Source organism: Prinia subflava, chromosome 4 (genome assembly GCF_021018805.1).
Source record: "Prinia subflava isolate CZ2003 ecotype Zambia chromosome 4, Cam_Psub_1.2, whole genome shotgun sequence".
Lineage (NCBI taxonomy): Eukaryota > Metazoa > Chordata > Aves > Passeriformes > Cisticolidae > Prinia > Prinia subflava.
Window position 1 is genome coordinate 73,556,480 of NC_086250.1, and position 23,231 is coordinate 73,579,710.

At 62.4% G+C, this 23,231-nt stretch overlaps 2 protein-coding genes across 6 annotated transcripts; one reads left to right on the plus strand and one right to left on the minus strand.

Annotated features, from left to right (window-relative positions):
• Positions 1-387: 387 nt before the first annotated feature.
• Positions 388-4,704, minus strand: LOC134550480 (collagen, type I, alpha 1a-like). Of its 3 annotated transcripts, none has more exons than XM_063397215.1 (3): positions 4,565-4,704; positions 4,382-4,464; positions 388-3,613 (listed from the first exon to the last, which is right to left on the minus strand). In XM_063397215.1, the coding sequence occupies exon 3, from the start codon at positions 3,159-3,161 to the stop codon at positions 2,040-2,042; it is 1,122 nt and encodes a 373-aa protein (XP_063253285.1). In that variant the 5' UTR covers positions 3,162-3,613; positions 4,382-4,464; positions 4,565-4,704; the 3' UTR covers positions 388-2,039. The 3 variants fall into 3 exon arrangements, 2 of the variants coding, with proteins under 2 accessions (XP_063253285.1, XP_063253286.1); XR_010080342.1 differs by lacking the exon at positions 388-3,613 and adding an exon at positions 3,620-4,118; XM_063397216.1 differs by lacking the exon at positions 4,565-4,704 and having other exon boundaries at positions 4,382-4,557.
• DENND6B (DENN domain containing 6B) lies at positions 4,594-22,795 on the plus strand. Of its 3 annotated transcripts, none has more exons than XM_063397205.1 (20): positions 4,594-5,200; positions 8,227-8,265; positions 8,345-8,387; positions 9,121-9,233; positions 10,154-10,234; positions 11,297-11,402; positions 12,254-12,333; positions 12,819-12,881; positions 13,446-13,501; positions 14,339-14,461; positions 14,998-15,093; positions 15,177-15,271; positions 16,472-16,537; positions 16,625-16,689; positions 18,060-18,149; positions 18,371-18,424; positions 18,778-18,887; positions 19,888-19,990; positions 20,850-20,924; positions 22,042-22,795. In XM_063397205.1, the coding sequence occupies exons 1-20, from the start codon at positions 4,889-4,891 to the stop codon at positions 22,162-22,164; spliced, it is 1,893 nt and encodes a 630-aa protein (XP_063253275.1). In that variant the 5' UTR covers positions 4,594-4,888; the 3' UTR covers positions 22,165-22,795. The 3 variants fall into 3 exon arrangements, with proteins under 3 accessions (XP_063253275.1, XP_063253276.1, XP_063253277.1); XM_063397206.1 differs by having other exon boundaries at positions 10,196-10,234; XM_063397207.1 differs by lacking the exon at positions 10,154-10,234.
• The last annotated feature ends 436 nt before the right edge of the window (positions 22,796-23,231 follow it).

The following is a 23,231-nucleotide window of genomic DNA, read 5'->3' on the forward strand; positions in this document are numbered from 1 at the left end:
GGTCAGGGGACTGGTGTGGGGACAGGGTCCGCTGTGCTCAGGGAGGTGGGGATGAGCACGGAGAAGGGAGGGAAGAGAGGAGCCAGAGGGAGCAGGGAGCCGGGCTGGGAGCAGGGAGGCACGGCTGGGAGCAGAGAGCCGGGCTGGGAGCAGAGAGCCGGGCTGGGAGCCGGGCTGGGAGCAGGGAGCCAGAGGGAGCAGGGAGCCGGGCTGGGAGCAGGGAGCCGGGCTGGGAGCCGGGCTGGGAGCAGGGAGCCGGGCTGGGAGCAGGGAGCCAGAGGGAGCAGGGAGCCGGGCTGGGAGCAGGGAGACGGGGCTGGGAGCAGGGAGCCGGGCTGGGAGCAGGGAGCCGGGCTGGGAGCAGGGAGCCGGGCTGGGAGCCGGGCTGGGAGCAGGGAGCCGGGCTGGGAGCAGGGAGCTGGGCTGGGAGCAGGGAGCCGGGCTGGGAGCAGGGAGGCAGGGCTGGGAGCAGGGAGCCGGGCTGGGAGCAGGGAGCTGGGCTGGGAGCAGGGAGCCAGAGGGAGCAGGGAGCCGGGCTGGGAGCCGGGCTGGGAGCAGGGAGCCAGGGCTGGGAGCCGGGCTGGGAGCCGGGCTGGGAGCAGAGAGCCAGGCTGGGAGCAGGGAGCCGGGCTGGGAGCAGAGAGCCGGGCTGGGAGCAGAGAGCCGGGCTGGGAGCCGGGCTGGGAGCAGGGAGCCGGGCTGGGAGCAGGGATCTCTGAGTCATGCTGGCAGCCTGGGCTCCTGGATCCGCTGTCACCGTGCCCGGATTTGTCTTTGTCTCGTGGATAAACTGCTTTCCAAGTGCCAGCATCCTCCAGGAACCAGCAGGAAGCCATCCAATCCTTCATTCCAAAGTGAATTCCTGCCATGAGATTTACCACTAAGCTGCTCTCGCCGAGGCCTTGACCCTGCAAAGATTCCTGCACGTGGTTAAAGTTTACAAGAAAACGTGGCCCTTGCCACGGGCAGAGAGGGCCGGTTCTGCCCTGCTGGCAGGGCCACGGGACCACGGCACCGTGGAGCAGCCGGGGCTGGCAGGGACACAAGGCTCATCCCGTGTCACCCTGCCACCGGCCGGGGTCTGGCCATGGCAGTGCTGCCACAGAAATGCTGCTGGAAGTGTCCCCCAGGACTGAGGGGGGAAATTCCTCATTTATGGATGCTTTTCCAGTGTGAGGGCTGCAAGACTTCATACAGCACGCAGTGTGGTAATTCGCATTTTGGTGGCCATTAATGCGGGAAAAAATAGCACAACCTCTGGAGTTTCGCTTCCCTGTTTTGTGTGTTGGAGGGAAATGGGCTTATAAAGCATTTTTTGTGGCTTATTGTGGCTTCTGGGGACAGGACGAAACCATCCAAGCAGATTCCCAAATCTTCCAGCCGCCCCCAGAGCCTTTTCCCACCCCCAGGAGGGCCGGGGTTGTACAGCCTGACTCCTCCAGCTGATTTCTAGAGTTCCAACCTTGGAACAGCTTCCCTCTTCTCTGCTCCGGCCCTTTGGAACACGCTAAAATACAGCTGAACTCTGGGCTTGGCAGCGGCAGGGCCAGGAGCTGCCAGCTCCCCTCTCCTGCCAGGGACAGGGACAGGGACAGGGAGCCCAGCCCATGGTTCCAAGCCCTGGTTGTGACACAGGACAGCTGGATCCCACTGCTGGAATCTCTCCAGCACGGACACGAGGGGCTGAGCCCGGGCTGGCCGGGGCTGGGAGCAGCTGGACTCGCGGGAGGTGTCTCTGTCCCTCTCTGTCCCTGGCAGGGGTGGCACTGGGTGGCTTCAGGGACCCCTCCGATCCACACCGTTCCAGGATTCCCTGTTCCCTGCATGTGCAGCCCCTCAGCACAGGGAGCGCTCTGGCTGCAGAGCCCCCAGCTCCGGAGCAGGGGGGAGCTGAGCCCCAGCAGGATTCCCAGCTGGAGTGGGAGCTGGCACACGTTGGGTGGGAGGCTGCAGGCCCAGAATAGGCTGTGGATGATGAAGAATTCTGGGATCTATTCTTGGCTCAGGATTGAGGCGTGATCTGGTGCCTCCAGCAGGCATCAGAACAGGATCTCCCAGCGCCAGTTTGACATTAATCTGAGTGGCCCCGCAGGGAGGAGGGGACGAGCTATCCTCCCTTCTCCAGCTGCCACAGACTCTCCCGAGCACCCAGCGCTACTCCGGGAGCTCTTCCAAACCCAGCGCTGCTCTCTGGCTGCCTCTGGGGCCGGGGGACCAGGCCTGCTCCAAAGCCCACGCTCTGAGTGCCCGAGCACAACAGCCCGAGGAGCAGCTCGCATTCTCGGCCCGCGGCAGTTCCCGGGCCCGCAGGGAATGTTCCCCCCGGCTCGGGGAGCATTCCCCGGCCCGGCAGTGCGGGAGCGCGGCCCAGGGCTCCTGCGGGGCCGGGCACAGTTAATTATAGCCGCAGGGTTGGGCAATGTTGTGTTTGCGGGGTTGCTGGGGAGATGAGAGCGGCCCCGGCGCTGCCCCGGCAGCTCCGAGCTCGGCCCCAGCGCCAACCTTCCCAAATATGGTCCAGCAGCAGCCGGGAGCGCCCGGGCTCGGCGCGGGCGCCGGGATCCGCCGGGCCCCGGGATCGGAGCCTCGGCAGCCGCTCCTGAGCGCGATACACTCCGGGAAAACCCCGCTCTGCAGCCTCCCCTGCCCGCACCGGCACCCCCGGCGGGGCAGAGCCCGACCCCGGCAGGGCGTGCAGCAGAGGAACTGAGCAAAGGAGTCCCGAGATCCCCGGGCTTTAACAACAGGAGAACAAAAATACTCCGGGCAGGTCCTCTGCTCATGGAAACCTCCTGTGGAGCCAGGCTGGGAGAGCTGGGAATGTTCCCCTGGAGAGGGGAAGGGTCCAGGGAGAGCTCAGAGCCCCTGCAGGGCCTGAAGGGGCTCCAGGAGAGCTGCAGAGGGGCTGGGGACAAGGGACAGAGGGACAGGACACAGGGAATGGCTCCCACTGCCAGAGGGCAGGGCTGGGTGGGATCTTGGGCAGGAATTGCTGCCTGGAATGGAATTGCCAGAGCAGCTGTGGCTGCCCCTGCATCCCTGGCAGTGCCCAGGGCCAGGCTGGACCCTGGGGCTGGAGCAGCCTGGGGCAGTGGGAGGTGTCCCTGCCATGGCAGGGGTGGCACTGCAGGGGCCCCGGGGTCCTTTCTATCCCAGCCCATTCCAGGATTCCCTGATTCTGAGATTCCAACACTTGCCTGTCCTGCCCCGTGGCTCTGGGAAATTCTCTGTGAAGGAATGCGGATGCTTCTGCCCGTGACAGTTCCCTGCTCAGGGACAGAGCTTTGCTTCCATCCTGATGGAAACCCTCCAGCCCTCACTTTTATACTTCTCAGATGTTTTAAACACTTTTGTTGCCTTTTTTATCCACAGTTAATTTTCTTCTGCTTGGCCAGGTGGGAGTCTTCATGAGGCTGCAGCGAAATCAGCCATGGGAGACCCCTGGGACAAGATTAAAACTGATTTTTATTGCAGGACAAGGAGTTACTGAGGAGAAAATGTCCAATATTTTTTATTCATATTTTTCTCATGTTTTCCTCCCGTCCCTTGTCTGGCAAGAATCAGCTCCAAGTGTGGCAAGTGCAAATGTAGTGTCGCAGGCTTTGTTACTAGCCTGTAATAAATCATAATCAGCATTAATTAGCAGTTCACGGGACAGGGCAGTGCTGAAGTGCAGCTCCTCTGCTCCCTGAGCAGGGGAGCTTGAAAGGGGCGGGACAGGCTGGGCAAGGACACTGAAGGGCTGAAAGGGAACAAACAGCACCGGGGGCACCGAAGAAGTGCCAAAAATAAATAACCAAACCCACGGGGGTGACAGTGGGTGCTGGGCAGCCTGGCCATGGAATTCCCGTGGGAAGCAGCTCCTACCAGGAGCTGTCACTGCACACTCGGGGCACCCGGGGGGACCCTCGGTGTCACTGGGGCTGCTCTGGAGTCACGGAATGGTTTAGCCAAAGGGAACTCAAAGCCCATCCAGTCCCGTGGGCAGGGACACCTCCCCCTGTCAGGGGTGCTCCAAGCCTGTCCAGCCTGGCCCTGGGCACTGCTGGGGTGGAACTGCTCCTTCTCTCGCTTCCCTTTCACAGTGCTCCTCCTCCTCCTCTGCTCCGGGACCGACCCTGCCAATAAACAGCCCCGAAGTGCCCGTGTGTTCCTCAGCAAACCCGTGATCTACCCCCGGTAATTCCCATCTGCAGGAAGCAGCTCGCACACTGCACTCACGGGCCCGGAACCCCACAGAAATCACCGCGTCAAACACCCGGGAGAGCCTTTGCCCTGTGCCCGGGAACGGCCCCGCCTCACCCGGGACAGCCCCGGGACAGCCCCGGTGACCCCTGAGCCGGGACAGCTCCTCCAGGAGGAACTGGTGCCATTGTCTCACCTTTATAAACGTAACTGAGCCTCAGGTAACTTCTACAGCAGAAAGCGCTTAACAAGCGAAAGTCAACTTTCGGCTGGGTCAGGCTAGGTTACACAATTAATTGTGCGTTAGGCAGGTGGAGAGTGTGAGTTACAGCGGGGCGGGTTTGTGTCAATTCTGTAGAAAAGATGACATTTTTTTTACCCCTTCGTGAGCTTGCTTTGTGGAAATCTCCTCCTCACGCCCGGCAGGGAATAAACGGCGTCTTTCTTCTAAAACGGTGTTTGGAGCGCTCCTAAAATCGGCCCTGCGGGACGGACCAGACGGGCTGCGAACGGGGGCTGGGGGAGGCACAGCCGGGGGCCGGACAAGTCCCGGCCGGCACACCGGGAAGCCGGACGGGCCCCGGCCGGGCACAGTCGGGGGTCGGACGGGCCCCGGCCGGCGCACGGGGGGCCGGGCGCCGAGCGGTGAAGCTGCCGTGCCGTTTAATAGACCCCAGCCCCGCGGAGCCCTCACGCCGCCGCCATGACACCTCCACAGCCCCGCCCGCGCCGCTCTGCGCGCCCGCTCCCGTCTCGATGGTGCGGGCGGCGCTCGGGACCTCCCGGCCGCCAGGGGGCGCGCGGGGCGGGCGCGGCGCGGGGTCCTCCCCGCCGGCAGGGGGCGCTGCGCGGGGCGGGCCGCGCGGGCCGCGCCGCCATGGACGCGCTGAGCCGGGCCGGGCCGCGGGCCCGCCGCGCCGCCGCCGCCTCCCCGCTGCCCTGGGGCCGCTTCGCCGCCTGGATCGACTGCGTGTGTGTGGTGACCTTCGACCTGGAGCTGGGACAGGCCATGGAGGTGCGCCACGGCCGCACGGGGAGCCGCGCACCGCGGCACGGAGCGGGGTGTGAGGGGAGCGGGGTGTGAGGGGAGCGGGGTGTGAGGGGAGCGGGGTGTGAGGGGAGCGGGGTGTGAGGGGAGCGGGGTGTGAGGGGAGCGGGGATGGGCACGGGGCAGCGGGGATGGAGAGAGGGGAGCGAGGTGTGCGGAGATCGGGGATGAAGAGAAGGGATCGGGAGTGTAAGGGAATCGGGGATGGACACGGGATCGGGGATGGAGAGAGGGGTCAGGGGTGTGAGGGGATCTGGAGTGGACACAGGGGATCGGGGATGGAGACAGGAGAGCGGGGATGGAGAGTGGGAATCGGGGTTGGACACAGGGGATCGGAGATGGACACGGGATCGGGAGTGGAGAGAGGGAATCGGGGATTTGAGGGGATCGGGGGTGTGAGGGGATCGAGGATGGAGACAGGAGAGCGGGGATTGAGAGAGGGGATCGGGAATGAAGAGAAGGGATCGGGGCTGTGCGGAGTTCGGGGATGGAGAGAAGGGATCTGGGATGGAGAGAGGGGATCGGGAACAGGGAGGTGGAAAGGGGAGTCAGGGACTGGGGGTGTGGAGGGATCAGGGATGGGGAGAGAGGGAATCGGGGATGGCGGGGTGAAACGGGAATTAAGGACAGGGACGGAGGGGATTAGGGATGGAGTGGCTGAAAGGCGGGATTAGGGATGGAGAGTGGAAAGCGGGATCAGGGTTGGGGATGTGGAAAGGGGGATCAGGGTTGGGATGGGGAGGAGGCTTCGAGCAGAGATTCGGGGTGAGGGCAGTGGGGATCTCTGTGGGGTGGGCAGTGCACGGGGCAGGGAGGGGCCGGGGCAGCATCCAAGAGACCTTTATGAATCCTCTTCGTGGGATAAAACCTTCCCAGAGTGACACATCCTGTGGAGCCAGGCTGGGAGAGCTGGGAATGCCCAGCCTGGAGAGGAGAAGGATCCAGGGAGAGCTCAGAGCCCCTGCAGGGCCTGGAGGGGCTCCAGGAGAGCTGCAGAAGGGCTGGGGACAAGGGACAGAGGGACAGCACACAGGGAATGGCTCCCACTGCCAGAGGGCAGGGCTGGGTGGGATCTTGGGCAGGAATTGCTGCCTGGAATGGAATTGCCAGAGCAGCTGTGGCTGCCCCTGCATCCCTGGCAGTGCCCAGGGCCAGGCTGGACCCTGGGGCTGGAGCAGCCTGGGGCAGTGGGAGGTGTCCCTGCCATGGCAGGGGTGGCACTGCAGGGGCTCGGGGGTCCCATTCCAGGATTCCCTGGCTCTGTGATTGCTGTGGTATCCATGGATTTTGGGAACCACAGAGTCAGGCTGGAGATGCTCTCCCAGGTTCCCAGGTCCAGCACTGATGAATTCCTCCCTGCTGGGGCCTTGTCCCAGCTGTGGCTGTTGGGCCCTCTCGGGGCCTCCCTGCAGTGCTGCTCTCCCCACCCCTCACCCCTCACCTGCTCCTTTCCAGCTCCATCCCCTCCCTGCCCCTCCTGTCCTGTCCTGCTCCTGACAGAGCAGATTTTTGCACATCTGGAAAGGTTCTGGAGGATTTGGGGCTGTTCATTTGCTCGCCCATCAGCTCTCAAAATTCAATCTAAACCAGGAGCTGTCACCCTGGTTTTGAAGACTTCTAAGCCTTCTGTAATGTTCTTCATATTGGAGTCAGAAATTTTACTTCATCACACCTTGTACTATAAACAATGGCCATGTTTTGCTGTCTTTCATTATTTACATATTTCTAGGTGGAAGGAGAAAGTTGATTAACAGTGGGCTCAACCAATGTGGATTGAGAGGTGGAATCCCATTTTGCAATCCACAGGCCCCATAGGAAATGTATAAAATTGAGTTTTGTAAATAAACTCATTCCTTTCCCCGTTTCCCTCACCAGCGTGTCCTCGTGTGGTTCTTTTTGTGTCATCTGTGACAAGGAGCCTTTGGGTCTGTCCCCAAATCCAAATAAACCCGGGTTCAGTGACAGGTTCAGGGTTTAACTCGTCCCGGGTGCTTTCCTGTGGGGTCTGTTGGGTCGGGGAGGAGCTGCTGTGTGGGCACAGGGGCTGACAGGCTCTGCTCTCTCACAGCTGGGTACAGGGGCTGACAGGCTCTGCTCTCTCTGGGCACAGGGGCTGACAGGCTCTGCTCTCTCTGGGCACAGGGGCTGACAGGCTCTGCTCTCTCACAGCTGGGCACAGGCTCTGCTCTCTCCCAGCTGGGCACAGGCTCTGCTCTCTCACAGCTGGCACAGGCTCTGCTCTCTCACAGCTGGGCACAGGGGCTGACAGGCTCTGCTCTCTCACAGCTGGGCACAGGCTCTGCTCTCTCCACAGCTGGGCACAGGGGCTGACAGGCTCTGCTCTCACAGCTGGGCACAGGGGCTGACAGGCTCTGCTCTCTCACAGCTGGGCACAGGCTCTGCTCTCTCTGGGCACAGGGGCTGACAGGCTCTGCTCTCTCACAGCTGGGCACAGGCTCTGCTCTCTCCCAGCTGGGCACAGGCTCTGCTCTCTCACAGCTGGCACAGGCTCTGCTCTCTCACAGCTGGGCACAGGGGCTGACAGGCTCTGCTCTCTCACAGCTGGGCACAGGCTCTGCTCTCTCCACAGCTGGGCACAGGGGCTGACAGGCTCTGCTCTCACAGCTGGGCACAGGGGCTGACAGGCTCTGCTCTCTCACAGCTGGGCACAGGCTCTGCTCTCTCTGGGCACAGGGGCTGACAGGCTCTGCTCTCTCACAGCTGGGCACAGGCTCTGCTCTCTCACAGCTGGGCACAGGCTCTGCTCTCTCCCAGCTGGGCACAGGCTCTGCTCTCTCACAGCTGGGCACAGGCTCTGCTCTCTCACAGCTGGGCACAGGCTCTGCTCTCTCACAGCTGGGCACAGGGGCTGACAGGCTCTGCTCTCTCACAGCTGGGCACAGGGGCTGACAGGCTCTGCTCTCTCACAGCTGGGCACAGGCTCTGCTCTCACAGCTGGGCACAGGGGCTGACAGGCTCTGCTCTCTCCACAGCTGGTGTATCCCCACGACTTCAGGCTCACCGAGAAGGAGGTAACCCCCCGTCACTCCCGATTTTCCCTCCTTTGGGAGCAGCCCTGCGGGCTCTCACTGGGCACTGGCTGTCTTGCAGAAAACCAGCATCTGCTACCTGTCCTTCCCAGACTCCTACTCAGGTGGGTGGCTCGGGGTGACAGAGGTGTCCCTGGTGGAGGGACGGTCCCTGGGGTGCAGCAGGGCTGAGGGGGCTGCGGGGAGCGCCCCGGGCTGAGCCGGAGCCTCCTGTGCTGATTGTGCTCTCCCCGTGCTCCAGGGAAATTCCCGGGGTGGTAGCTGTGACATTCCCGTGTTTGGGAGCTGGGGAGGGGACACTTCCCACAGAACTGTCCCCAGACCTGTGTTCGTACATCACAAAGGGACAGTGAGAAATAACTCTGCTCATCCAGCCAAGCCCTGGCGGCTTTGAGGGTTGGGTTTCTGCATTTTCAGGGAATCCTGGAATGGCTGGGTGGGAGGGGACCCCCGAGCCCCCGCAGTGCCACCCCTGCCATGGCAGGGACACCTCCCACTGCCCCAGGCTGCTCCAGCCCCAGGGTCCAGCCTGGCCCTGGGCACTGCCAGGGATGCAGGGGCAGCCACAGCTGCTCTGGCAATTCCATTCCAGGCAGCAATTCCTGCCCACCCTCTCAGGAAAAGGCTTTTTCCTGTAGTTCCCTTTCTCTTTCCCTTCCCATTTCGCTTCCTTTCCCTTCCTTTTCTCCTGTCCCTTTCCTCTCCCTCTGGGATTTCTCCCCCGTGGTTTCTGCCCTCTGTCCCTCCCAGTCCCGCTGCATTCCCGCAGCCCCTCCCGCCCCGCTGGCGCCGTCCCAGCGGGCTGTCCCCGTGTCCCCTGTGCTGTCTGTGTCGCAGGTGGCCTCGGGGACACCCAATTCAGCTTCCGGCTGCGCCAGGCCGGGGGCTCCCGCGCCTCCCCGTTCCAGGATGACGGCAGCTACAACCGGGAGGCCCCGGTGACGCTGCAGGTGGGTCCTGCCCTGCTCACCTGCCGGGGAAAGCCCGGGATTCCCTGGATTCGGGGTCCCTGTGGGAAACCCCCCTTTGGCTGGGGGGAAAATGAGACAAGAACGACTCAGCACAGGGATTTCCCTCTGAGAGCCGCACAGGGAACTGCTGGGAGAGGGAGTTGGGTCAGGGGGAGCAAAGATGGGCCTGGATCGAGGGAGAGGGACCTGAACTGAGTCAGGGGAGCCCCGGCTATTTTGGGAGATGGAGCAGAATCAGGGAGACCCCAGTTCCACTGAGAGGGAACTGAATTCAGGACACCCCCGTTATTTTGGGAGAGGGAACTGAATCAGGGGAGCCTGGCAATGCTGGGAGGGGGAACTGAACACCTCCCACTGGCCCAGGCTGCTCCAACCTTTCCTTGGACATTCCAGGGATGCAGGGGCAGCCACAGCTGCTCTGGGAATTCCATCCAGCCCTGCCCTCTGGTAGTGGGAGCCATTCCCTGTGTCCTGTCCCTCTGTCCCTTGTCCCCAGTCCCTCTGCAGCTCTCCTGGAGCCCCTTCAGGCCGTGCAGGGGCTCTGAGCTCTCCCTGGAGCCTTCCCCTCTCCAGGTGAACATTCCCAGCCCTCCCAGTTGTGTCTCTCCCTCTTGTGTGCCCGTGCCTGTTGGAGGGCTGGGATGGATGCTGGGATGTGTCAGAGCAGGGCTCAGGAGGGGTTAGTGACAGTGGGGCTGGGCTGTCCCTCACTGTCTTTCTCTGTCCCTCTGTCTCTCCCTGTCACTCTGTCCCTCTGTCCCTTTCTGTCCTTCTCTGCCCCTTTCTGTCCCTTTGTTCCTCTGTCTCTCCTTGTCCCTCTGTCCCCTCTGTCCCCTCTGTCCCCTCTGTCCCCTCTGTCCCCTGTCCCTGTCCCCTGTCCCTGTCCCCTGCCCCTGCAGCGAGAGGCCGCTCACTATTTCGGGTACGTGTACTTCCGGCAGGTCAAGGACAGCTCCATGAGGAGGGGCTACTTCCAGAAGGTCAGTGCTGAGTCTGGGATCCCGGGATCACAGGGGCTGGAAAAGCCTGAAAAGGGGATCCTGGGATCTCTGGAATCCCAGGATTCCTGAGGCTGGAAAAGCCCTCCCAGCCCATCCAGTCCCAGCTGTGCCCAGTGCCCACCCTGTGCCCAGCCCAGAGCACTCAGTGCCACCTCCAGGAATTCCTGGGACACTCCAGGGATGGGCACTCCAAACCTCCCTGGGCAGTTCCCATTCCTGAGCTCCCTTTCCATGGGGAAATTCCTGCTGCTGTCCCCCCTGAGCCTCCCCTGGCCCAGCCTGAGGCTGTTCCCTCTTGTCCTGTGCTGGTCCATGGGGACATCTCCGTGCCCTCCACCTCCAGGAGTTCCTTTCAGACTCCTGCCAATGCAGAAATCAGTTCTTCCATCCCCACTAAACCAGTGGGGTTTCCCCTGGAACAGTGGGAATGCTCAGGGGAGGAATTGTCACGCCTGGATGAGGTCTGAATTCAAATGGCCAAGTTTGGTGTTGGACAGGAGGTGTTTAAATGACTCCTACTGTCCTAATTAATGCACTCATTAACGGTTAGAGGAAGAGGAGAGTCACTGTAACAATGACACCCCCCAGCAGGGCTGGGTTGGGACAGTTGTAAAAAACGTGGATTTATTTCACAAGGAAGCCCCAGTTAGAACAAAAAAGGCTTTGCTGGACATGGTTCATTATTCCAAGTTCCTTTGTCCTTCCCCAGCTTTCCTTGACTTTGTTTATCTGCCCAATTCCCACTTCAGGAGTGGCTCCTTTGTGCTTCTCCACCTGAAATGATTTTGGGGAGTTTTAAACCCACCAGCAATTGCTTTTTATTCCCTCTCCGGCTGCTCTTTTGCCAGGCCATGCTCCCACCCCTTTGCCCTCCCAAATCCCGGCTCACGAGCCAGTGGGCACCGAGAATCCCACCCAGGGCTGCTGGGGAGCTGCTGCCTGGGTTCTGTGTTGGGTTTTTGAGTTCACCCCTCTGTAAGCAGTAGGGAAAGGTGCAGTGCTGGGCTCAGGGGGCCCTGACCCCGCGTGTGCCATTCCCAGTCCCTGGTGCTGGTGTCCCGCCTGCCCTACGTGAACCTGTTCCAGTGCCTGCTGCAGCTGATTGCTCCCGAGTACTTCGACAAGCTGGAGCCCTGCCTGGAGGCAGGTGAGCTGGGGACTGGGAATTCCACTGGGCGGCATCAGGAGGTTCCTGAAAAACAGCTGGAATGCTCCAAATGGCTTCATTGGGGAGCAAATTCCAGCAGGGAGAACTTTCTCCTGCTTGTCCAAGTGGATAACCAGGTGTAAAGGAGGGATTGTGGGGAGGGAGGGGTGGTGCTGTCAGTTTGGATGCAGGGAGTTCCTGGGGAATGTAGAATGTTCCCGAGGGGTGCAGGGTGTTCCTGGGAGATGCAGGGAGTTCCTGAGGGGTGCAGGGTGTTCCCAAGGAATGCAGGGTGTTCCTGGGAGATGCAGGGTGTTCCTGGGAGATGCAGGGAGTTCCTGAGGGGTGCAGGGTGTTCCCAAGGAATGCAGGGTGTTCCTGGGAGATGCAGGGTGTTCCTGGGAGATGCAGGGAGTTCCTGAGGGGTGCAGGGTGTTCCCAAGGAATGCAGGGTGTTCCTGGGAGATGCAGGGTGTTCCTGAGGGGTGCAGGGTGTTCCTGGGAGATGCAGGGTGTTCCTGGGGGGTGCAGGGTGTTCCTGGGGGGTGCAGGGTGTTCCTGGGGGGTGCAGGGTGTTCCTGAGGGGTGCAGGGTGTTCCTGAGGGGGGCAGGGTGTTCCTGGGGAATGCAGGATGTTCCCGAGGGGTGCAGGGTGTTCCCAAAGACTGCAGTGTGTTCCCAAAGCCAGGAATCTGCCGCAGCTCCATCAGGCCTTTCTGTCCTGGGTCATTTCATCCCGGTTTATCAGCTCTGGGTTTGCCTCAGGCCAGGGGGTGGGAGCAGGGGGTAATTCCCTGTCAGAATTCCAGCAGGAGCTGGGTTTTCCCTCTTCTCCTCCCTGTGTCCCTCAGTGTGCAACGAGATCGACCAGTGGCCACCGCCAGTGCCTGGCCAGACGCTGAACCTGCCCGTGATGGGAGTGGTGATCCAGGTACCCGCTGTGCCAGGGGAGGGAGCTCTGCCCCAGGGCCTGCACGCCCTGCACGCCCTGCACGCCCTGCAAGCCCTGCAAGCCCTGCACGCCCTGCAAGCCCACCTTCCCCACAGCCCCTCCAGCGGGGACTGGTGGGGCTGCAGGGGCTCCTCCCATCCCATCCCATCCCATCCCATCCCATCCCATCCCATCCCATCCCATCCCATCCCATCCCATCCCATCCCATCCCATCCCATCCCATCCCATCCCATCCCATCCCATCCCATCCCATCCCATCCCATCCCATTATCCCATCCCATTATCCCATCCCATCCCATCCCATCCCATCCCATTATCCCATCCCATCCCATTATCCCATCCCATCCCATCCCATTATCCCATCCCATTATCCCATCCCATTATCCCATCCCATTATCCCATCCCATTATCCCATTCTCCCATTATCCCATTCTCCCATTCTCCCATTCCTGCCCCCCCTGCAGGTGAGGATCCCGTCGCGGGTGGACAAGCCGGGCTCCAGCCCAGTCAAGCAGTGCAATCAGGAGGTGAGAGGGGCTGCAGGGGGAGCTGCCCCTGCGTCCTCCTGGGAACCCTTGGCCTGGGATCAGCCCACTGCAGGCTCTGCTGCCTGGGCTCTCTGCCCCCAGTGCTTCACTCACTGCTCCCTTTGCTTTTCCTGGGAATTCCGGCCCTGCTGGCTCTCCTGCCCTCACCCTTGAGTTGTTTGGAATTTGCTTCAGTTTTGGTTCAGCTCTGGTTTGGATTCCTCGCCCTTTCCCTTTTCACTAACACTGGTTTGGTGCCACATCTCCAACCCCGCCCGGCTCTGCTGTGTCTCAAACGCTCTCCCACCAGAGGAGACCCTGGACATAAAGGAGCAGACGTGGGCAGCCTTTCCCATCTGGAAAGGGAGGGAATCTTCCTCAGTTTGCAGGCACAGAAGTGAATTTAGGATTGAGTGCTGCACCAGCTCTGCGCTGCGCACACCTGAGGGTGTGAGCTGGTTCCCTGTGCTCTGTGGCTGTGTCAGTGGAATTCCAGCCAGGCTGCTCCCGTCTCCTCACAGGCACTAACAGGCACTGACAGCCTTTTCTCCCTTCCCCATGCAGAATCTGTTACCGGCCCCCCTGGTTCTCCCCAGCGTCCATGAGCTGGATCTGTTCAGGTGAGAGGCTCCTCCCAGCCCTCTCCATGCCCCAGGGATGGTGCAGAATCAAACACTGCCATGTTCCAGGGACTCCTGCGGGACTCTGGGCAGGCTTTGAGCTGAGGGTTGTGCCCTGCACAGCCCCGGGGCAGGGGAAGGGCTCTGTGCCCCTGCGCTGGGGAGCAGCTCCTGCCCAGAGCTCCCCGGGGAGTGTCCCAGGCAGATCCAGCACTGGAGGGGCATTCCCGTGTCCCTCCTGTGGAACCCGGGGCTGTCCTGCTCCCGCAGACACCCTGAGCGCCACATCTGTCCCTGGCAGCCTCCCGAGGTTCAGCAGGGCGGGTCCAAGGTGCTGCACCGGGCCAGGGCAGCCCCTGGGCTGGATCCAGGCTGGGCTGAGCAGCTGGGGCAGCCCTGGGAGAGGACCTGGGAGTGCTGGGGCTGAGAGCTGCCCCTGCTCCAGCCCTGGGAGGGAGGGGGACCCTGCCCTGTGCCCAGGTGAGGCCCCACCTGCAGAGCTGCCCCAGCCCTGGCACACGGCAGCAGGGCCTGGAGCTGCTGCAGAGCCCAGAGGGGCCCCGGAGTGGCAGGGGTGGCACTGGGTGGCTTTGAGGTCCCTTCCCACCCAAACCATCCCATGACTGATCACAGGTTGTTTGACTCTGCTTAGAGCATTTCCTTTAAACTTGTGTAAAACAACTGAGTGACAGCCCAGGTGAGGACACCCTGTGGGATGCTGAAAGTCCATCCTAGATCCCGAATTCCCAGATGGGAGCACCCTGGGGGCCTGCAGGCCACAGCAGTGCCTGGTCCCTGCTGGGCTGACCCCGTGCCCCCCTGGTTCCCTCGCCCCAGGTGCTTCCAGCCCGTGCTGATCCACATCCAGATGCTGTGGGAGCTGATGCTGCTGGGGGAGCCCATGGTGGTGATGGCACCGTCCCCAACCGTGTCCTCAGAGATGGTCCTGGCCCTCACCAGGTAACGCCCCCGGGTCTGGGGCTGGAACTGTGACAGAAATTCCACATCCACGCCGTGCTGCTCACCTGCCCGGGGTGGGTTTGCTCGTGGGAGCTTTGCAAGACAGACTGCAAATCCTCCACGCTCATTTCCCAGCAAGGCCAGAGAGGAGCACAGAGGACTCTCCCCTGATGCTTCCAGCCCTGAGGAACGTTCTGTGCCAGCTCAGAGCTCTGCCTTAGCACAAAACCCCAAATCCTGGAGCTTCCCCAGAGAGCCTCAGCCAGGCCAAATGCCAGGGCTGCCCCTGGAGTGCCCCGGGCTGGGGCAGAGGGGCTGCAGAGCTGGGAGGGGCCCTGGGGGGGCTGAGCCAGCGGCTGGGCACAGCCCCAGGGTGGGCACAGCCCCAGGGTGGGCACAGCCCCAGGGCAGGGACTGTCCCCTGTGCTGGCCCTGGCTGACTGCCATGCCCAGGGTGACCGTGCCATGCCCGGTGTGACAGTGCCATGCCCGGTGTGACCGTGCCATGCCCGGGGTGACCGTGCCTGTCCCTGCAGCTGCCTGGCCCCGCTGCGTTACTGCTGTGACTTCCGGCCCTACTTCACCATCCACGACAGCGAGTTCAAGGAGTACACGACGCGCACCCAGGCCCCGTGAGTGCCCCTGCCCCGTGTCCCCTGTGCCCCCGGGCACCCAGGGCACCCAGGGCACAGCGCTCACTGTCCCCTCCTCCCAGGCCCAACATCGTCGTGGGCGTCACCAACCCCTTCTTCATCAAGACCCTGCAGCACTGGCCACACATCCTGCGGGTGGGAGAGCCCCGCATGTCGGGTGAGCTCGGGGACAGGGGGAGCTTGGGGTGAGGGGGAGCTCAGGGTGAAGGGGAGCTCACAGTGTCAGGGCAGCTCAGGGTGCCAGGGGGCTCAGGGTGCCAGGGGGGCTCAGGATGAGGGGGAGCTCAGGGTGGCTCAGGGTGCCAGGGGGGCTCAGGGTGCCAGGGTGGCTCAGGGTGAAGGGGGGGCTCAGGGTGCCAGGGCAGCTCAGGGTGCCAGGGCAGCTCAGGGTGGCTCAGGGTGTCAGCGTGGCTCAGGGTGCCAGGGGGGCTCAGGGGGGCTCAGGGTGCCAGGGGGGCTCAGGGTGCCAGGGTGGCTCAGGGTGCCAGGGCAGCTCAGCGTGGCTCAGGTTGCCAGGGGGACTCAGGGTGCCAGGGCAGCTCAGGGGGGCTCAGGGTGCCAGGGGGGCTCAGGGTGGCTCAGGGTGCCAGGGCAGCTCAGCGTGGCTCAGGGTGCCAGGGGGGCTCAGGATGAGGGTGAGCTCAGGGTGAGCTCAGGGTGCCAGGGGGGCTCAGGGTGCCAGGGTGGCTCAGGGTGCCAGGGCAGCTCAGGGGGGCTCAGGGTGCCAGGGGGGCTCAGGGTGGCTCAGGGTGCCAGGGCAGCTCAGCGTGGCTCAGGGTGCCAGGGGGGCTCAGGATGAGGGTGAGCTCAGGGTGAGCTCAGGGTGCCAGGGGGGCTCAGGGTGCCAGGGGGGCTCAGCGTGGCTCAGGGTGCCAGGGCAGCTCAGGAGCCGTGGGGAGCTCAGGATGGAAGGTGAGCCGGGCCCGGGGCTCTGTGGGCTGGGGCAGCAGCTGCAGGCTGCTCTGTAGGAGCTGCCTGGGCAGGGATTTCCTCGCTGCATTCCTGGGAGAGCCCAGCAGGAACAGGAGCTCGGCCTCGGGCCGTGGCTGTGGGCAGGATGGGGCTGGGGCAGGGTGAGGGCAGCAGGAATTGCTGTCCTGGACGAGCCCTCCCTGGGCAGGAAACTGAGAAAGGAGAGAGGTGGGGAGACAGAGAAACTCCTTTACTGAGCACCTTTGGTAACTAGGGAGCCAAGGAAACCCTGGGGATGAGGAGCTGCTTTTAGCACGTCCTCATTCCAGAATTCCAGCAGGGAAAGGAGCTGGGATTGCTCTGAGGGTGGAGGGAGGGTGGACACGGGCAGGGCTGGGTGTCCCCACAGGAGGGGACAGAGCCTGAACTGTCCCCTGTGCCACAGGAGACCTGCCCAAGCAGGTGAAGGTGAAGAAGCTGGCCAAGCTGAAAACCCTGGACACCAAACCGGGTGGGTGCAGCCCCGGGCACCCCTGGAGCCCACGGTGGAGCTGTGTCTGTGCCTGACTCCTGCTTTTCCCCGTGTTCTCCTGTCCAGGAATCTACACTTCCTATAAAACATTCCTGCACAAAGACAAAGGCCTGATAAAAAGGCTGCTGAAGGTGAGCACCTCCCACTCTGTCCTGGGTGGGAAAAGTGCCCAGAGCCCGGGCTGAGCACGCAGAACCCTCCAAGGAGCAGAATTTGCAGTTTGGGATGATTTATCCACACTGGGACACGTTCATCGTGCCAGGGTTAGGATTTTCCACTTGATACTAAGGATTAAATCCTGGTGCTAACAATAAATTGAGCAGGAAGAATTGATATCAAAAAAAGAGCCTGAGGAAAAACAGGTTTTATATAGTGAAACTTGAAATTTTAATGTATTTGAGTAGAGGGTGGGATCTGTGCTTTGGGATCTGGATTTGGGGATCCAGATTTTGGGATCTGGAATTTGGATTTGGAGATCTGGGTTTGGAATTTGGATTTTGGGACCTGGAATTTGGCTTTGGGGATCTGGACTTGAGGATCTAGCTGTCAAATTTGGCTTTGGTGATCTGGATTTTGGGCAGCACTTCAGGCTCCCCTGGCTACAGAGCTGCAGGTTGTGTGTGACAGTGAGGGACACCTGAGTGACACCTGGCTGTGCCATGGGTGACACCCAGCTGTGCCATGGGGGGTGACACTGTGCCCCGCTGTGCCATGGTGACCCTGTGTGACCCCGTGTGACCCCGTGTGCCCCCGTGTGACCCTGTGTGACACTGTGTGACCCCGTGTGACACCGTGTGACCCTGTTTGACACTGTGTGACCCCGTGTGACCCCATGTGACCCCGTGTGACCCTGTGTGACCCTGTGTGACCCCGTGTGACCCCGTGTGACACTGTGTGACCCCGTGTGACCCCGTGTGACCCCGTGTGACCCCGTGTGACACTGTGTGACCCTGTGTGACCCCGTGTGACCCTGTGTGACCCTGTGTGACCCCGTGTGACCCCGTGTGACCCTGTGTGACCCTGTGTGACCCCGTGTGACCCTGTGTGACCCCGTGTGACCCCGTGTGACCCTGTGTGACCCCGTGTGACACTGTGTGACACTGTGTGACCCCGTGTGACCCCGTGTGACCCCGTGTGACCCCGTGTGACACTGTGTGACACTGTGTGACACTGTGTGACCCCGTGTGACCCCGTGTGACCCCGTGTGCCCCCGTGTGACCCCATGTGACACCGTGTGACCCCGTGTGACCCCGTGTGACCCCGTGTGACCCCGTGTGACCCCGTGTGACACTGTGTGACACTGTGTGACACTGTGTGACACTGTGTGACCCCGTGTGACCCCGTGTGACCCCGTGTGACCCCATGTGACACCGTGTGACCCCGTGTGACCCCGTGTGACACCGTGTGACCCCGTGTGACCCCGTGTGACCCTGTGTGACCCCGTGTGACCCCGTGTGACCCCGTGTGACCCCGTGTGACCCCGTGTCCCCTGTGCTGGCAGGGCATGCAGCGGAAGCGCCCCTCGGAGGTGCAGAGCGCTCTGCTGCGGAGGCACCTGCTGGAGCTGACCCAGAGCTTCATCATCCCCCTGGTGAGTGCCGGGGGCTCCAGGGGCACATCCCGGAGCTGGGAACCCTGGAGTGCTGGGGAGGAGGGATCTGAGCCTCTGCCAGCCCCTGCTGTGACAGGGACACTGCCACTGCCACTGCCCTGGGCACTGCCAGGAGCCAGGGGCACCCACGGCTGCTCGGGCACCACCAGAGGCCCCTCAGTGTAAGTTTGTATTTTTATTTTTATCTTTCCGGGGTTCAGGAGCACTACATGGCCAGCCTGATGCCTCTGCAGAGGGCCATCACTCCGTGGAAGGTAGGATGCACTTCCCAGTGTCCCTCCCTCTGGGACTGGCAGTGGTTCCAGGGTGCTGGGCACACTCCTGGGAACCTCCCCTGCTGAAGGAAGAGGGGTTTCACTCCTTTAAAAATTCACTGAAAACTTGAAAGCTCTTGGCACAGACATTCCCAGTTTTGCCAGGAGCTGAGTTACTGGGAATCTCACGTGAGGCTCAGCCTTGGGGTGTTCCTGTCCTCAGTGCCCTGAGCCCCTGTCCCGGTGGCAGCACAGCCCTCCTGTCCCGGTGGCAGCACAGCCCTCGTTCCCCCGGTGTCACTGGGGGTCTGTGGTGTGGATTCCTGGGCTAACGTGGATTTATTTCTGTGCAGAACCCCCCCCAGATCCGCCCGTTCTGCCAGGAGGATTTCCTGCGGAGCCTGGAGCACGCGGGCCCCCAGCTCACCTGTGTGCTCAAGGGGGACTGGCTGGGGCTGTACAGGTGAGACCTGCAGGGGCTGTACAGGTGAGACCTGCAGGGCCTGGCTGGGCTGTACAGGTGAGACCTGCAGGGCTGTACAGGTGAGACCTGCAGGGCTGTACAGGTGAGACCTGCAGGGGCTGTACAGGTGAGACCTGCAGGGGCTCTACAGGTGAGACCTGCAGGCCTGGCTGGGGCTGTACAGGTGAGACCTGCAGGGCCTGGCTGGGGCTGTACAGGTGAGACCTGCCGGGTGCTGAGCCCAAGGGTGCACACCTGCACAGGCACCCAGGGGAGCTGTGGGGCCTGTGGGACTCACCCTGGGCTGGGCAGGGCCGGGAGGAGCAAACCCAGGGAAGGTCGGCCCGGGGGTTCAGAGCTGTGCAGGGGCTGCAGGGAGGCTCATCCAGGGTTTTCCTGGATAACGGTTCTGAATGGATGGAGAGGACACTTGGGCAACACGAGTGGGAAAACGCACAAGCTGGGTACCCAGGGAGGGAAAATGGGAAATGCAGAGATGGAGAACAAAAAAAAAATCCCAGAAAGGGATCACAAACAATAATTACAAAATATAGGAATGGTTTGGGTGGGAAGGGACGCCCGAGCCCCTGCAGTGCCACCCCTGCCATGGCAGGGACACCTCCCACTGCCCCAGGCTGCTCCAGCCCCAGGGTCCAGCCTGGCCCTGGGCACTGCCAGGGATGCAGGGGCAGCCACAGCTGCTCTGGGAATGTGTCCCCATGTCCTTCTGTGTCCCCGTGTCCTGCTGTGTCCCCGTGTCCTGCTGTGTCCCCGTGTCCTGCTGTGTCCCCGTGTCCTGCTGTGTCCCCATGTCCTGCTGTGTCCCCGTGTCCTGCTGTGTCCTGAGCCAGCCCCGGGTCCCCCTGGCCCCTTCCCAGGGTCCCCTCAGGGGCCATGGGGCACAGGCTGGGGTCGTGGGGTGGGATTGTCCCTGTGGGTCTCCCCCAGCTCTGGGACCCCTCAGTTCCACAGTTCCACCATTCCTGGCCTCTCTCCACAGGAGATTCTTCAAGTCCCCCAATTTCGACGGGTGGTTCCGGCAGCGGCACCGTGAGATGACCCAGAAGCTTGAGGCCCTGCACCTGGAGGCCATCTGTGAGGCGGTGGGTGACAGGGACAGGGAGAGGGACAGGGACAGGGAGAGGGCAGGGACAGGGACAGGGACAGGGACAGGGCTGGGACAGGGACAGGGCTGGGACAGGGACAGGGACAGGGACAGGGACAGGGACAGGGCTGGGACAGGGACAGGGACAGGGACAGGGACAGGGCTGGGACAGGGCTGGGACAGGGACTGGGCTGGGACAGGGCTGGGACAGGGACAGGGACAGGGACAGGGACAGGGCTGGGACAGGGACAGGGCTGGGACAGGGCTGGGACAGGGCTGGGACAGGGACAGGGACAGGGACAGGGCTGGGACAGGGACAGGGCTGGGACAGGGACAGCAATCCCTGACACCCATGTGCCATCCCTCTGGCACTTCCTCAACCCAGGCTGGAAGCACCAAGGGCTTTCAGTTTATTTATCCCAAGTAATCAGGAGAAATTCTTTAATTAGACAGGGGAAGGCTCCAGGGAGAGCTCAGAGCCCCTGCAGGGCCTGAAGGGGCTCCAGGAGAGCTGCAGAGGGGCTGGGGACAAGGGACAGAGGGACAGGACACAGGGAATGGCTCCCACTGCCAGAGGGCAGGGCTGTGGGATCTTGGGCAGGAATTGCTGCCTGGAATGGAATTGCCAGAGCAGCTGTGGCTGCCCCTGCATCCCTGGCAGTGCCCCAGGCCAGGCTGGACCCTGGGGCTGGAGCAGCCTGGGGCAGTGGGAGGTGTCCCTGCCATGGTGGCACTGCAGGGGCTCTGTCACTGTTTCAGGAAGGGGGGTGAGAACCCCCCTGCTCATCTTCACTTCAGGCTTTCCTTAGGGGAATCCCTTGGGAGGCATCCCTGAGGGAAGGCCGCTCTCTCCTTAGGACATTGTGGCCTGGATGAAGGACAAGTCCGAGGTGGAGATCGTGGACCTGGTGCTGAAGCTTCGGGAGAAGCTGGTGGGTCCCTCCCTGTCCCTGCACTCCTTCCTCTCAGGGTGGACAGAAATCCAGGACACAGATTACTCCTGTGCCTTGGAAAACCTTGTTCTCCTCCTGGAGAGCTGGGAAACTCCAGGAAGTTCAGTGTTTGTGTGAAATCCTCAGAGCTGGGAGGATCCAGGGGAGTTCTCCCCTGCCGAGGCCCAGGTGGCATTTCCTGCCCGGTTTTATCGTGAACTGCAGCAGCCAGAGCCCAGGGCAGAGGGGAAAGGCCCCTGGCCCGTGTCCATTCCCATTCCTGTTTCCCCTGGCCCATGCCCATTCCCATTTCCCCTGTCCATTCCCATTCCCATTTCCTCTGGAATGTGTCCATTCCTATTTCCCCTAACCCATGTCCATTCCCATTCCCATTCCCGTTTCCCCTGGAATGTGTCCATTGCCATTACCATTTCCCTGGCCCATGCCCATTCCCATTTCCCTGGCCCGTGCCCATTCCCATTTCCCCCAGCCCATTCCCATTCCTATTCCCATTCCCATTCCCATTCCCATTCCCATTTCCCCTGTCCATTCCCATTCCCATTCCCATTCCCATTCCCATTCCCATTCCCATTCCCATTCCCATTTCCCCTGTCCATTCCCATTCCCATTCCCATTCCCATTCCCATTTCCCCTGTCCATTCCCATTCCCATTCCCATTCCCATTCCCATTCCCATTCCCATTCCCATTCCCATTCCCATTTCCCCTGTCCATTCCCATTCCCATTCCCATTCCCATTCCCATTCCCATTCCCATTCCCATTCCCATTCCCATTCCCATTCCCATTTCCCCTGTCCATTCCCATTCCCATTTCCCCTGGCCCATTCCCATTCCCATTCCCATTTCCCCTGGCCCATTCCCATTCCCATTTCCCCTGGCCCATTCCCATTCCCATTTCCCCTGGCCCATTCCCATTCCCATTCCCATTCCCATTCCCATTCCTATTCCCATTTCCCCTGTCCATTCCCATTCCCGTTTCCCATTCCCATTCCCATTCCCGTTCCCATTCCCGTTTCCCTGGCCCATTCCCATTCCCGTTCCCATTCCCATTTCCCCTGGCCCATTCCCATTCCCATTCCCGTTCCCGTTTCCCCGCAGGTGAGGGCTCGGTGCCAGCACCTGCCCGTGAAGGAGGAGACGCTGCAGCGGGTGGGTCTCTACATCGACACCATCATCGGCTCCCTGCCCGAGGACCTGCAGGCCGTGCTGCACCACCCCTGAGCCGGGGGCTCCTGGAGACCCTCCCGGCCCGCCCGGCCCGCTCCCCCCGCGGGGCAGCAGCTCCCGAGCCCGCCGGGATCCCCGGGGCGCGGGCGGAGCCGGGGCTGGCCCTGCGGGGCTCCGGGCGGCCCCAGCGGGGCTCCGGGCGGCCCCAGCGGGGCTCCGGGCGGCCCCAGCGGGGCCCCGGGCAGCTCCGGGGCAGCCCTTCCTCCTTGCCCGCGCTTGGATCCTCGGCGTTCCCACAGCCCGGTCCCGCCCGGAGCAGCGGGAGCAGCCCTGCGGGGGCTGTGCTCAGGACGGCTCCCGAGGACGATGAGGAGGTGACAGTGTCATCCCTGTCCCTGCACGGCCGCTGGGAGCAGGAGGAGGAGCTGCTGGGCGTGGAACGCTGCTCTGTTTGTGCAGGGCAGAGCAGAGGAGGGGCCGGAGCATCCGCAGGGATCAGAGCTCCCCGGAGCGCCTGGGGATGGCTCTGGGAGGAGCTGGCCCCAAATCCCGTTTATTCTGCTTGGATACCCGGCCCGAGCTCCGGGGACACGGCGGGGCTGGGGCTCTGCCCGAGGCACTGCGAGAGCTCCTGCCAGCCCTTCCCAATAAAACCTGGAGAAGCTGCGGCTGCAGCCTGTGCCGAGCGGGAGTGCCCGGGAACGCTGCTCTGCCCCTGCCTCCAGAGGCAGCTCCGGGGCTGGGATCCCCTTCCTGCCTCGGAATGGATTTGCTGGGACCGCCTGGGCATGGGCACCCTAAACTGCATTGCAGCACCAGGGGCTCCAGCCAGGGACGGAATATTAGCTAAAGGAAGGGTTTGGGAGGGATGTGACAGCCTGGAGGGGGCAAACCCAGCACCTCTGCACATGGTGGGATTGTGGATGGTTCCTGCCCTGAGCTGGGGCAGCTCCCAGTGCTCCCAGTGAAGCTGCCCCGTTTCCTTCGGTCCCTGCCTGTTCTTGGGGCTGGGGAGGGGTTGGGGGGCTCAGAGGGGCTGAACTCCTCCTGAATTTCCCCTCTGGAGCCAGGCAGGAGCAGCAGGAGGCTGTCTCAGTGCCCCTGGCCCTGCCCGAGTGAGG